This window comes from Stenella coeruleoalba, assembly GCF_951394435.1.
Source record: "Stenella coeruleoalba genome assembly, chromosome: 7".
NCBI lineage: Eukaryota > Metazoa > Chordata > Mammalia > Artiodactyla > Delphinidae > Stenella > Stenella coeruleoalba.
In genome coordinates this window covers 67,128,369-67,141,310 of record NC_137153.1, presented here as the reverse complement: position 1 = coordinate 67,141,310, position 12,942 = coordinate 67,128,369, and the positions used below count along the sequence as shown (strand labels likewise).

Here is a 12,942-nt window from a genome sequence, read left to right as displayed (position 1 = left end):
GCATTATTTACAATAGCCAAGACATGGAAGCAACCGTGTCATCAATGGATGAACGGATAAAGAAAATGTGTGTGTGTGTGTGTGTATACACACACGCACACAATGGAATATTATTCAGCCTATCCTAAGTGAAATAAGCCAGACAGAGATAGAAAAATACCATACAATCTCACTTATATGTGGAATCTTGACCAAAAAAAAAAAAAAAGAGGACTTCATAGATACAGAGAACAGGTTGGTGGTTGCCAGAGATGGGGAGGTTGGGAGATGGGTGAAATGGGTGAAGGTGGTCAAAAAGTACAAACTTCCAGTTATAAAATAAATAAGTCATGGGGATGTAGTGTATGTACAGCATGGTAATTAAGTTAATAATACTGTCTTGTATACTTGAAAGCTGCTAAGAGAACAGGTCTTAAAAGTTCTCAGCATAAGAAAAAAAATTTGCAACTTTATGGTGATGAGTGTTAACAAGACTTACTGATGATCATTTTGCAATATATACAAATACTGAGTCACTATGTTGTACACCTGAAACTTAAAAAATCTTGTATTCCTGAAATAAGCTCAACTTGGTTGGAAAGCATTATCTTTTTTGTATGTACATATATGTACACATATACACATACACATAACTACACATATATTGCTGGATTCAGGACCAGTATTAATAATATTTTATTTAGGATTTTTGCATCCAAGTATGGCATATATCTACCAAAAGTTATCTACCAAAGCTGAAATTACACACACCTTATGACTCAGTAGTTCCACTCAGAAACGTGCATACACAAACATGTGTGCTGAAGACACTCATAAGAATGTTCCTAAAACCAATCATAAGAGCCAAAGCCTAGAAGCAACCTAACATCACTAGTAGAATGGATATCCTTGTCAATGGAATATTATTCAGCAATGAAAAAGAATGAACTAAACACAACATAGAGGAATCTTACAGACATAATACTGAGTGAAAAAAAGCCATACACAAAAGAAAACATAGCGTATGAGTCAATTTACAGAAAGTTCAAACACAAGCAAGATTAAATCTATCAAGGCATAAGTTAGAATGGGGTAATCTTGGGGAAAGAAGACTGAGAAGGGACACAGAGGAGGCTTCAGGCTTCTGGAGTACTCTCAATACTCTCAATCTTGAGCTGGGTTCTAGTTACATGACTTAGTCTGTAAAAATTCATTAAGCTGAGCACTCTCAGAGCTGTGTACTTTTCTTAGTTTATAATAAAAGATGAAATAAAGACACCTAAGGATATCATCAAGTTTAAGTTCACTTTATGCATTGTACCATAAAAAATATTTGAGAAAAACGTAAGATCCATCAGTAGGAAAGGGTTTTGAATAGCCACTACCTGGCCTTTGACCCCTTTCAGATCACACTGCTGCACAGTAGTGCTCCAGCCCTACTCCATCCTCTCACTGATTGTCCACTGAGGCCTACAGGTCACAGACAGGTCAAGTGTTGGTGAAAAAGGGAAGACTAGGGAGACTGGGATGGGGAAGGCAGATGAACTACTGAGTAAGATACTCTCTGTGATATAAACAGGGCAAAGGCAGCTCTTAAACAAGAAATTACAGACTTGAGGATTCTACGCACTGGTTATTAATCCTATATTATCCCAGTTTTACTGATGAGGAGCTGAAGCATGGAGCTCCAAGGTTGCAATGCTACAGCTGAGATTCGAACTTGGGTCAGCAGAACACAGAGGCTGTGCTCTTAATCACCACCTATCCTGCCTCCCCCAGAAAGCTCTTATCTTAATTATCTCACAGAGGAAGGTGGGAGGCACACACAGAAATATTTTCACCTTATAGTCTTTCTCCTGCCATCATCTAAATCCCATGATGCTTCCAGTTTCTTGTGTACCCATTTCTTCTTCAAGAATGCATCCCATCTTTCTTAAAGCAAAGGGCATGAGCATGTGTGATATTGAGGGGAGGCAGATTGCAATGTCAACAATGAAAAGTCAAAGTTCCCTGGAAGTCCAGAACCAACTCACACCAAGCATCATTCCCTCTGCTCTGCTTTCTTCTAACTTTAGTTGGTAGCATCAATGCCCAGAATAAACAAAAAAAGGAGGGACTAAAAAAGGAGACTGAGAGCAGAGAATATTATTATGGAAGCCAAGTAAGATGTTTATTAACTCAACACTAATATAACCAGTCCCTTATGCATGGACGTGGAAGGTGTTTTCAGTTTTTCATTCTTACTAAAAAAAAGCTGAGAAGATTATGCAGTACTTAGACCTATGTGTCTATGTGCAACTATTTCTACAGGATAAATTCCTGCAAGTGGACCTGCTGGACAGAAGGGTCTGTACGTTTTTTAAAGTGATACATATGGCCAAACTGCCCCAAAACTGCACCAATCTATACTTCCACCAATAGTGTTTGAAAATGCCTGTTCCTCTGTATTCATCAGAACTGGGCATTATCATTCTACTTACTTTTTGAAAATCTAGTATTAAAAAAATTCTGTTATCTGAATTTACATTTCTTCTAAAATAAAACTTATTTGGTTTAGAAGTTTCTTAAAAAGTTAAAACATAAATTTACCATATGACCCAGGAATTCCATTCTTAGGAATCCACCCAAAAGAAATTAAACTATATGTCCACACAAAGACTTACACACAAATGCTCATAGTGGCATTATTCATAATAGCCTAAAAGTGGAAACAATCCAGATGTCCATCAGCTGATGAATGGATCAATGAAATGCAGGATATCCATACAATGTAATATAATCTAGCCATAAAAAAGAATGAAGTACTTGGGAATCCCTGGCGGTTCAGTGATCAGGACTCTGCGCTTCCACTGCCAAGGGCTCGGGTTCAATTCCTGGGGGGAACTAAGATCCCGCAAGCCACGTGGTGGGAAAAAAAAAAAAAAGAAAAAGAATGAAGTACCGATACATGCTACAACATGGATGAACCTCAAAAAATACTCTAAGGGGCTTCCCTAGTGGCGCAGTGGTTGAGAATCCGCCTGCCAATGCAGGGGACACAGGTTCGAGCCCAGGCCCGGGAAGATCCCACATGCCGCGGAGCAACTAAGCCTGTGCGCCACAGCTACTGAGCCTGCGCTCTAGAGCCCGCGAGCCACAACTACTGAGCCCATGTGCCACAACTACTGAAACCCGCGTGCCTAGAACCCGCGCTCCGCAACAAGAGAAGCCACCGCGATGAGAAGCCCGTGCACCACAATGAAGAGTAGCCCCCAGTCGCGGCATCTAGAGAAAGCCCACATGCAGCAACGAAGACCCAATGCAGCCGAAAATAAATAAATAAAACAAATTTTTTTAAAAATTAGGTAGTAATGATTATTCTAGTCACTAAAAACTCCCCAAACGAATGTCTCTCTGAAGTGACAATGGAGCACTAGAGAGGACAAACTGTTTTTAACGGAAACGTTCCCAGGGCAGGACAAGCGCTACTGTGTAGGATAAAAGCGCCTGTTGCAGAAGCTGAGGACAGGGTGGTCTGGCAGAGCTCCCCAGGACTCCAGACCCAGGAGGCCTCATCCTCCCTCTTCAGACATGGAAGCAACACTAACTAGCTTTCTGAAAGCAATCCCCACAAGAAAGCTAGTTTTTTGTAGGAAGGGCATCTGGAAGTGAGGGAAATACTGGGAAAGGTATTAGACTGTCAGAAAGTGCCCAGAAAGCTTTCAGGTATACAGTTTAGCCACAAGAATAAGCTACCAAAACCTAGAGGGAAAACAGCATACAAAGACTCAAAGAAAGGGGAGAAACATTCTTTACAAATATTTGTAGGATGCCCCTCTAGAAAAAACTTAATTTTGAAATACGAGGATTTTAGAATGAGTAAAACATTTAAATTGTATATATATTGCTAAGTAGTAACAAGTCTGTTTTTATTATTAAAGTAATCATATGAAATGCAAAAAATTTAAACAATACAGAAAACTATAAAGAGTATCAGTAAAGCTGTAATGGCAATTCTGATTGTAAGTTTATGAAGCAGTGGAGAGTTCAAATTGGCTTTTCACATTTTGCCCCATCCTCCACTCTAGTCACACCCACCACAGCTCTGACAGCAATGCCCACCATCCAGTAGTGACTGTTATTAACAGTTTGTTTATATCCTTCCAAATAATGCAATTATATCTAAAATGTAAACTGTAGAATTTTTATGTCTAACTGTCCGCATTTAGTAAAAAGAGCAGGGACTGTAAATTAGACCTAGCATAAATGAGTACTCAATAAATGTAAATAAATAAATTAAATGACTTGGGTCTAGCCCTTGCTAACCCTAGGTAAGTATTTTTTTTTAAATGCAATTTTTAAAGGTTACTTTCCATTTAAAGTTATTACAAAATATTGGCTATATTCCCCATGTTGCACAACACATCCTTGACCCTGTCTTACACCCAATAGTTTGTACCTCCTACTCCCCTACCCCTATAGTGCCCCTCCCCTCCTCCCTGGTAACCACTAGTTTGTGCTCTATATCTGTGAGTCTGCCTCTTTTTTGTTATATTTACTAGTCTGTTGTATTTTTTAGATTCCACATATAAGTGATATACAGTATTTGTCTTTCTCTGACTGATTTCACTTAGCATAATGCCCTCCAAGTCCATTCACATTGCTGCAAATGGCAAAATTTCATTCTTTTTCATGGCTGAGGAGTGTTCCATTGTGTACACACACACACTATCCATTCACCTGTCGATGGACACTTAGGTTGCTTCCATATCTTGGCAATTGTAAATAATGCTGCTAGGAACATTGCAGTGCATGTAACTATTCAAATTAATGTCTCTGTCTGTTTTTGTTTTTGAATGTATACCCAGGAGTTAGGTAAATGTGTTTTAACCTCTCTGGATTATATGTACGAAAGATATATTAATATATACACACAGAATATGTATGCATTAATAAATATGCACAGAAAAATTCAGGAAAGGCACACACTAAACCTTAGACTGGTTCTTCTTTGGGTCCTAGAAGTACAGGGGCAGGGTCCAGTGATAACAAATTAAAAAGTATGGATGTGAAGGTACTTAAATTATAGTACGCTTCCAGTAGGGAAAATATACAAAGACACACTCCTGCCCATGTGCAGCCCTAGTATTTTCACCAGAGAAAAGAAAGACACAGTGTCCTCTTTGCTTACAGAATGTTCTCTTGCTGCTTTTTGATCTGGTGGTTGTTATATCAAGTGTTCCTCTTACCCTGACGGACATCCAAGAATTAGAGGAAAATGGATAATAGTGTTGCATCCACCGACCCCTATAGATATTAGGTACCAGCTTCTTCTCATTATTCAGATGAAGAGTAAACAGAAAGGTTTGAGGTGAAAAGAAGGGAGAACCTTGCTTCTGACCTCATAACCTTGAGATGCTCATAGGTTTGGCTGAAGTTAAAATACACATTCATTTTGAGTGGTAAAAGTCTAAAGTAAGTTGGATGGAGAATATTAAAATGTGGTACTGTTTAGGTTATGAAGACATACTTAGCATATCTCTATAACTTAAGCAATATCATGTCTGTGAAGGGTGCTAAAAAATAAAAAACAAGTTCCCATATCACCTTCCTCACTTCCCCTAGCCCACCTAATACCTCAAAATACTCCTCATTATTAAGCTTCTAGCAAATGCTACATCTCTGGCTAAAATACATTACCCAAATTTCTAATAGAGCAGGAAAATGGCATGAAACGACCAACATCAGATTTTAGTATGCCCTAACCAAACAAATCTGAGCTTTGAACTCTGATTCATATTACTGGATTTTTATGACATTAACATTAATATTGTTAAAAACTTCAAAAAGACAAGCTAAAACTGTCTCATGATTTTAAAAGAATGTTCATTTCATTAGATTATTTACATTCAAAAAACTTCCATTTTATAAAAACAAAAATAGCATTAAAATATACAACGTACAGCCTCACACACCTGTTTGGAATACAAGTTCTTTCCCTCCTACACCTGCGGCCTCCAGGTTAATAAATGCACGAATCAAGCTGGCCCACGGGTGCTGGGTAATAAAACCATGACTGGCCTGAATGAGAAGGAAAGAAAACAGATATCAGTTAAACAATCTTATACTATTAAAGTCTTTATTTTGCTTTTTTTAAGGACGTCTATGTTGATGAGGGGAAGAATAAAAAAAAAACAATCATATTTTTCAAAGGCAGGATCTAAAGACATCTATCTGTGTGTCTCTCTCTGCCTAATGGCCATGTGCAGTTTGCTCAGCAGAAAGTCACTCTTCACAGAAGGCAGCCTGATTTCCATGAGTGGAGCCAAACAACATCTTTAGTAAGTGTGAGCCTGTGCAAAACAATAGAAGGGAAGGCGCTTTCCCTGTGGTTGGGCATTCATGCCGTGTGCCTGCCTCAAAACATCTCTGAAACTCTAGAAAACCTGAGGTGAAAAATTATGCCATCACAGAGCCCTTTTATGAAAAAAACACTGACAAGACGATCTGTTCTAAGTTGAGTTTTCAAATATTAAACATGTATACATAAGTGGCTGTAGATTTTTTTAAAGTACAGCCCAGTACAGTATCTCTTTTGCATGTCATTTTATGATACTACTCGAATGAATAATCAAAATGCATAAATGTTAGCTATTGTTATTATTATTATTCTCATTACCATTATTACTCAAGCCTAGTCTTTAAAACAGTAAATTCTCACTTGCAAGACATTTTCCTCAGCACCATTAAAGAGAAATATGACAGCATGATGTAAGGCTTCTGAAGATGTTGACAAGACACGAAGGACTTCCAGCATCACTGAACAGCTAACTGCATCATCACTGGCACCTTTAAATCAGAAAAACAGATTTGCTTCTCAGATTTTAAAACCTTTACAGTATGAACCATTATGGCAAGAAACAGAGTTTTCTCATCAAGGAAGCATCACAATAGCTGCAAGTAGCATAGCTCTGTCATCATCTGGTGATAACTACACCCACCAGCAGTAAACTCCAGGAGAACAGGAATCTTTGGTTTGCTTGCTGATTTACTCTCAGTATCTGGAACTGTGCCTGGCCCCGCAATAGTTGCTCAATTAATACCTGTTGAATAATCAACCAGAAGGAACCTAAGGCAATATTGAAAACTGGCATTCTCATCACCCAAAGCAATTTTTAAAATTCTTTATCCTTATTCCACGTCCTCTGTAGTATCCTCACTTCTGGTGTTCACGGTTTCCTATGTCATCTCCAACTGCCACCCACTCCCTTCCTGCTAGTTTTCCTGCTAAAAATCATAAGAGGGATCAGTATGGATAGTGTAGCATTTTTTAAAGTTTCTCCAAGGGGATCATGTGATGAAAAAGTACAAAGAAGACACCCAATCTAATAAGATACAGGAAAGGAGACTAATGACCTGAGTAGTAATCTTTGGTCCCAGCACTGATAAAGCAGAGAACCTCATCAAATCACTTAACCTCTTAATTCAGAAACTTTATATATTAATTAAAGGTGATTATAAAGATGATTTTAGGGCCAAGACTTTTCTTTAAAGTACCATAAGAAGTCATTAAGGAACTGACTGGATATTTGATGATATTAAGGAATTATTGTTAAGTTTTTCATGGTGTTATGAGCATGTCAAAAAAAAAAAAAGAGTCCTTATCTTTCAACAATACAGCCCAAAATACTTACAGAGGAACTGATATAGCTGAGATCTGCTTTAAAATAGTCAAGGTCGGGGTGGGGGGTAGGGCAGTAGAGAAGAAGCAAGATTGAACTGTTGAAGCTGGGTGACTGGTACACTCAGGTTCATTAAACAATTCTCTTTCTGTATATATTTGAAATTTTCCATAATAAAAAGTTCAAAGAATAATCAAAATAAATAGGCACAGTAACAACCCAGGCAACAGCATTTCTGGGTTTACACGTGGGAGGCAGGGTGCTAGAGAATAGTGTGGGTTTTAGAGTAAGAAAAGACTTGGATGTAAATTCTAGCTCTGCCCCTTTACTATTTCCTGGTCTAGAGAGCAGATTAATAACATCTATATTTCACAGTTGTGTTGTGAGGATTACAAGGTAATGCACAGTGCCTAGCCTGTGGTAGGCATTCAGTGTTAGCTTTTCCTTCTCTTTGCAAACTTAAGGAAGGCTCTGCAGCCAGCTAAAATGCTTGTTTTGGTGCTGTTAAATTCCAGACCCCATTCCTACTTGAGAGGAAACTACTTATTAGCTATACTTGTCTCAGTAGTGATTACTGGATTGTATTTTAATCGAAGTGAAACAAAGTAATAATTACCTAAGTACTCTCAAGGAGGAAGTATAATGTAGCTATCAGTAAAAAGTGCCACCTTTCAAAAACCAAAGGAAACAAATGATTTTTAACTTTGAGACTGTGACTTACTTTAAAATAAAAAGCAGTAAAATTTTTCTTTATTCAAAGGAAGAGAAATGGAAATTTAAAGATATGTATCTCTATAGAGTTGATTAAAAGTTAAACTGTCCTTTCATCTTCCTTTATTTTAATGGTTCTGGTGTCTGAGAATAAACCTAGAGAAGGGTTAGACATCTTTAAGAAAGTGAAGGAAAGTTAGAGGACAGTATCTATAAGGGCTGGATGCTTAACCAACATCCCTTTCCATTTAGAATTAACCCTGAAACTGAAGCCAGCCCCAGAGTAACAACCTGGAACCATGCAGCAAACCCAAGAAGATATTTAAGGCCTTTTTCTGTGGGTAACATTACTCCTAATTGGTATCAGTTCCTAAGTTCCAGATACCTTGCTGAGAAGTACCCTTAAAAAATAACCATGTTTCAGTTTGTTCATCCACTAAAATAATTTAGGTGACAATCTATTTTATGAACGTTTTTAAAACTATTTTTAACAATTTATTAATGACAGAAGTTTCCCTGAGATTGTTGGCATAGGTATCCTTACAAAATTTTAGTTAAAAATGGGTTCCAGGGGCTTCCCTGGTGGCGCAGTGGTTGAGAGTCCACCTGCCGATGCAGGGGACATGGGTTCGTGCCCCGGTCCAGGAAGATCCCACATGCCGCGGAGAGGCTGGGCCCATGAGCCATGGCCGCTGAGCCTGCACATCCAGAGCCTGTGCTCCGCAACAGGAGAGGTCACAACAGTGAGAGGTCCGCGTACCAGGGGGGGAAAAAAAAAAAAAAATGGGTTCCAGTAACCCACAAAATGCCATCCTTTCATTACTGGACTTCATATATATGATTTCTAACATTTGGTACTGTTTGTTTCTGATACCTGTATAGATGTCTTTCTTATATAATGCTCTTAAATACCCATGATGTTAATTTGTCCCTTCCTAGATTTTAAGCATCAAAATAGTGGGCACAGGGTGATGCGTATTTTATTACCGCTTTGAAATGGACATACAAGACCACTAATTTCCCCAGCACACACAAAGGTATTTCTGACTTTATAAAACAGATGAGTGTATACTAATTTTTGAAAAAGCATGTTACATTCTAAATGCAATTGGCAAGATTCCTAATTAAAGATATCCTAGTATGAATAATTTTATCAAGCACACAAATTTTAATTTATAGTTTGTATAACTCTAGATGTTCATATTGGGGCTGGTTTAAGTTTAAGCAATCCGCAAGTACTTAATATTAAATAACTACTAATTGCAAAAAAAGGATTTTTCATGCCAGTTGCTATTCTACTATTTTACTCGTATTTAATCCGCATTTAATCCTCTAAGCAATGCCATTAGGAAAGTACTGTTATATCGCCATTTTTCAGATTAGAAACTGAGGAAAGAAGTTAAGTAGTTTGCCAAAGGGAACATTAACTACATCCTAATACTCTCCTTCCTTTCAAATATAGCTAAAAGAACTGACTAGCCAGGAAACCCAGGTCCTGGCCCTGTCTCAGATCAGTGGTGATCAGCTAAGAGTACTCCTGTGTCAAATGAGGGGATTGAACTAGATGCCATCTCATTGCAAATTGCTATTATTTTCTATTCTTCCCTATTTACAATTTCTAGCTACTGAAAACCTTTTTCTGAGGAATCTTACTCTAAAAAATTGAAGTTCAATTTAGGAGATACTGAATTCAACAAATATTTACTGGTCAGGCACTGTCCTAAACATCAAGTACTCTATTCTGCCGAAGTATTTTCAGGGCAAGATTTATGGATTAATGAGGTACTCTACCAGTATGGCATCCCCAATGGACCAACATTCTCACATTATAGGTCGACAGAAACTGCTAGGAGAGTGAGCCTCCAAACCATGTGTCCCTTGAAGGCCAGTACAGTTCCTTCATCCCACAACCCCAAAGCCTAGCACGACACCTAGCTGAGCAAACACTTGAAGTGGCAGGACCTAACTCCATGACTGAAGAACACACACTGGTAACACTGATAAGGCTATTTCAGTCTGCCAGAAATACTCGATGCCCTGTCGCTGGGCTGCTGGCACTAATGTTTAAAAATTAAGTAAACAAAGCACTTGAGAGAATACTGAAAGGTAGACCTTAAACTAAATGATAATTATTCTAATCATCCTATCTTCCATCGCAATGAAAAGAAGATTTGTCTAAGAAAATAGTGCCCACAGTTGCTCAAGCAGCTTGGAGTTAACAAGCTTCCTTGTTGTGAGGATTTCAAAATGACTAAAAAACAGGCACAAACCTGGTGAGTTTGCCACTGAGTCAAAATGACAGTTGGCCAGGACAGCATGCTGGGCTCCATCTCTGGGTTCCAGCTTTACCACAACGTTGGTGATGTTGTCATAGTAGCTTGTAAACCCTCCCAAAAAGTCAATGCTAAAGGAGCCTGTGGGCCGTTGTACATCTACTGAAATTCTGTGAAGGCTGTTGCTCTGAACTTCAATCAGTTTAATCTGTTCCAAAAGGTAACGCACTGTCAGAATTTCATTTTCTGGACTTCCTGTAGTCCTGGGGCCAATGGATGTTATGTGTTCAAGATAATCCCTGGAAGCAACCAGAAGAATCATGATGACAAGGCGTCCTAGGCTTAAGACTAACACTTCGCACAGAGCAACTCTTCCTCCACACTTCCCCTTTCCAAAGAACAAGTTCTCTGACTTCTCACATAAAAGAGGCTGCCTTTAGTATTTCAGGTAACATGTGAAAATCACTTGCAAAGTTCCATCATTTTATTTGGCCTTCCATGAGTTCATCCCTTCAGTTTTCTACACTCACTCCACTCCCAACTTCTCCCAACCCCCATATCGAATCAATACAAAGACAAGGGATTTTATTCAAAACGTATAACTGCTGATGGCTAGACAGAACAGAATACAATTTCATTGTGTCACACTCTGGAGGGTTACTGATGCTGGGTTACTGATTCTAAGTAGCAGAAACCAAGAGCAAAGACAATTAAGTCAAGAGGTTAAATAAGCAAAGAAAAACTTTTGAAGAATGGACTCAGCCCTCCCATTGTGCACACAAGGCCAAGTAACTTCAATTCAGGCCAAAACCAACTCTACCCCTAAAACAAACAAAAAAATTTTTTGTCTTTTCACTGCATTCCAAGTGAGGAAAACAGGGGGTGGGGAGGCGTGTTTCAGAAAGCCTTTAAGAAAATAAGCTTCCAGCACTTTGTACTTAAAAGTTTTCTAAAACACCAAGGCTGTTGAAAAGTCTGCTAGCTTATGATTTTATGAGCTTTGACACATTTAGGTCACAATACCTTTGACTTAATTCACATTTCCTAGTATACGTAAAGGTCTCTTGTGTTTTTTTTTTAAAGAAAAAGCCAAACCTCACACACCAAGGACAAACTCCAGGAAACTGAGAAGTTCTGAAATAGTAAAATTTTGAATGTGCCGTCTTCCAGGGAGAGCCTCCATAGCTCTCAGGTTTGAGACCTGTGACCCTCAAAGATTTAGACCACTGCATTAGCCCCTTCGGACCCTTCCCAGAAAACCGAACTGGGTCCACAAACCTCACAGCCTTCCATCTCACTTGCAAAGTAGGAGAGCTAGTAAAAAGCGTAAGTTGCTCCGAAAGATGGGCGATTACTAATAACCAAACCATCTGCAGGTGAGGCAAAAAAGGGATGGAAAAGCCGGCGCAATCACCCTGGCCACCCGCACGTGTACCACGAGCTTAATAGGGGGCCGCGCGACCCCCGCGTCCCGCAAATTGGGGCTCCAGAAGGGGGACGCGCCAGGCAACCCCACCCCACGTGCAGCCGGGCGGGGGCGGCGAGCCCAGGAGGCCCCGCGGGGTCAGGTGCACACAGGTGCGGCATCCCGCACCGAAAAGGGACGCCCGGGCCCGGCGGAGGCGGCGGTACCTGGCTTGGCGTGCGTCGAACTCTCCGCGGTGCCCAACAGCGGCCCGACGCACCACGAGCTGCTGCAGCGAGAGCTGCACGAGCGCCCGCAGCGCGAGCAGGTAAAGCGCCAGCCCCAGCGCGGCGCGCGCCTCAGACAGTCCGGTCCCCGCGCCCCGGCTCGCGCCGCCGCTCCCCTCCCCGCTCCGCTTCCGCGTCCTCGCGCCGCCGCCGCCGCACGCGTCCGCCGGGGGCTCCTGCGCCAGGGCCTCCCTCTCCAGTTGCGGCGCGGCCGCCGGGCCGTCCCGGCGCTCCCCTCCGATGCGGTACCGCCTCACAGCTCCCGACTCCGAACCCCACTCCATGGCCACGAGCGTCAGCCGCCAGTCCAACCGCCCCGGCCCGCGATAGCCCCGAGAGCCGCCGCGGCGGCCGCAGCGCCTCCTAGTGAGCGGACGGAAACTGCAGAGGGCCAAACTTGTTCTGATTGGCCGGTCCCGCCGCGCCGTGACCCAGGTTCTTCGGGCAGATTGCTGGCGGGCTCCGCGGCAGGGCCAACACCCGGCTGGGCGTGATAGACGTACCTTCTTATTTCAGGGCTTCCCTGCCTGGTGTGGGGACAGAGATTAATAAATGGAAAGATAAGCATAAACCTAGAAACGTGAGAAAAGAGAGATTGTTTTTAAAAGAATGCACGAGGGGGCTTC

At 40.9% G+C, this 12,942-nt stretch overlaps 1 protein-coding gene across 1 annotated transcript in view; it reads right to left on the bottom strand.

The window, feature by feature from the left end:
- ERMP1 (endoplasmic reticulum metallopeptidase 1) overlaps positions 1–12,721 on the bottom strand; it is a 50,273-nt gene extending 37,552 nt beyond the window's left edge. Inside the window, exons 1-4 of the mRNA XM_079927119.1 lie at positions 12,257–12,721; positions 10,622–10,923; positions 6,680–6,807; positions 5,934–6,039 (exon numbers count right to left, since the gene is read on the bottom strand). Of these exons, the coding sequence (XP_079783245.1) occupies positions 5,934–6,039; positions 6,680–6,807; positions 10,622–10,923; positions 12,257–12,600 (880 nt within the window). The 5' untranslated portion in view covers positions 12,601–12,721. The remainder of the gene's footprint in view (positions 1–5,933; positions 6,040–6,679; positions 6,808–10,621; positions 10,924–12,256) is intronic.
- Between the last annotated feature and the right edge of the window lie 221 nt (positions 12,722–12,942).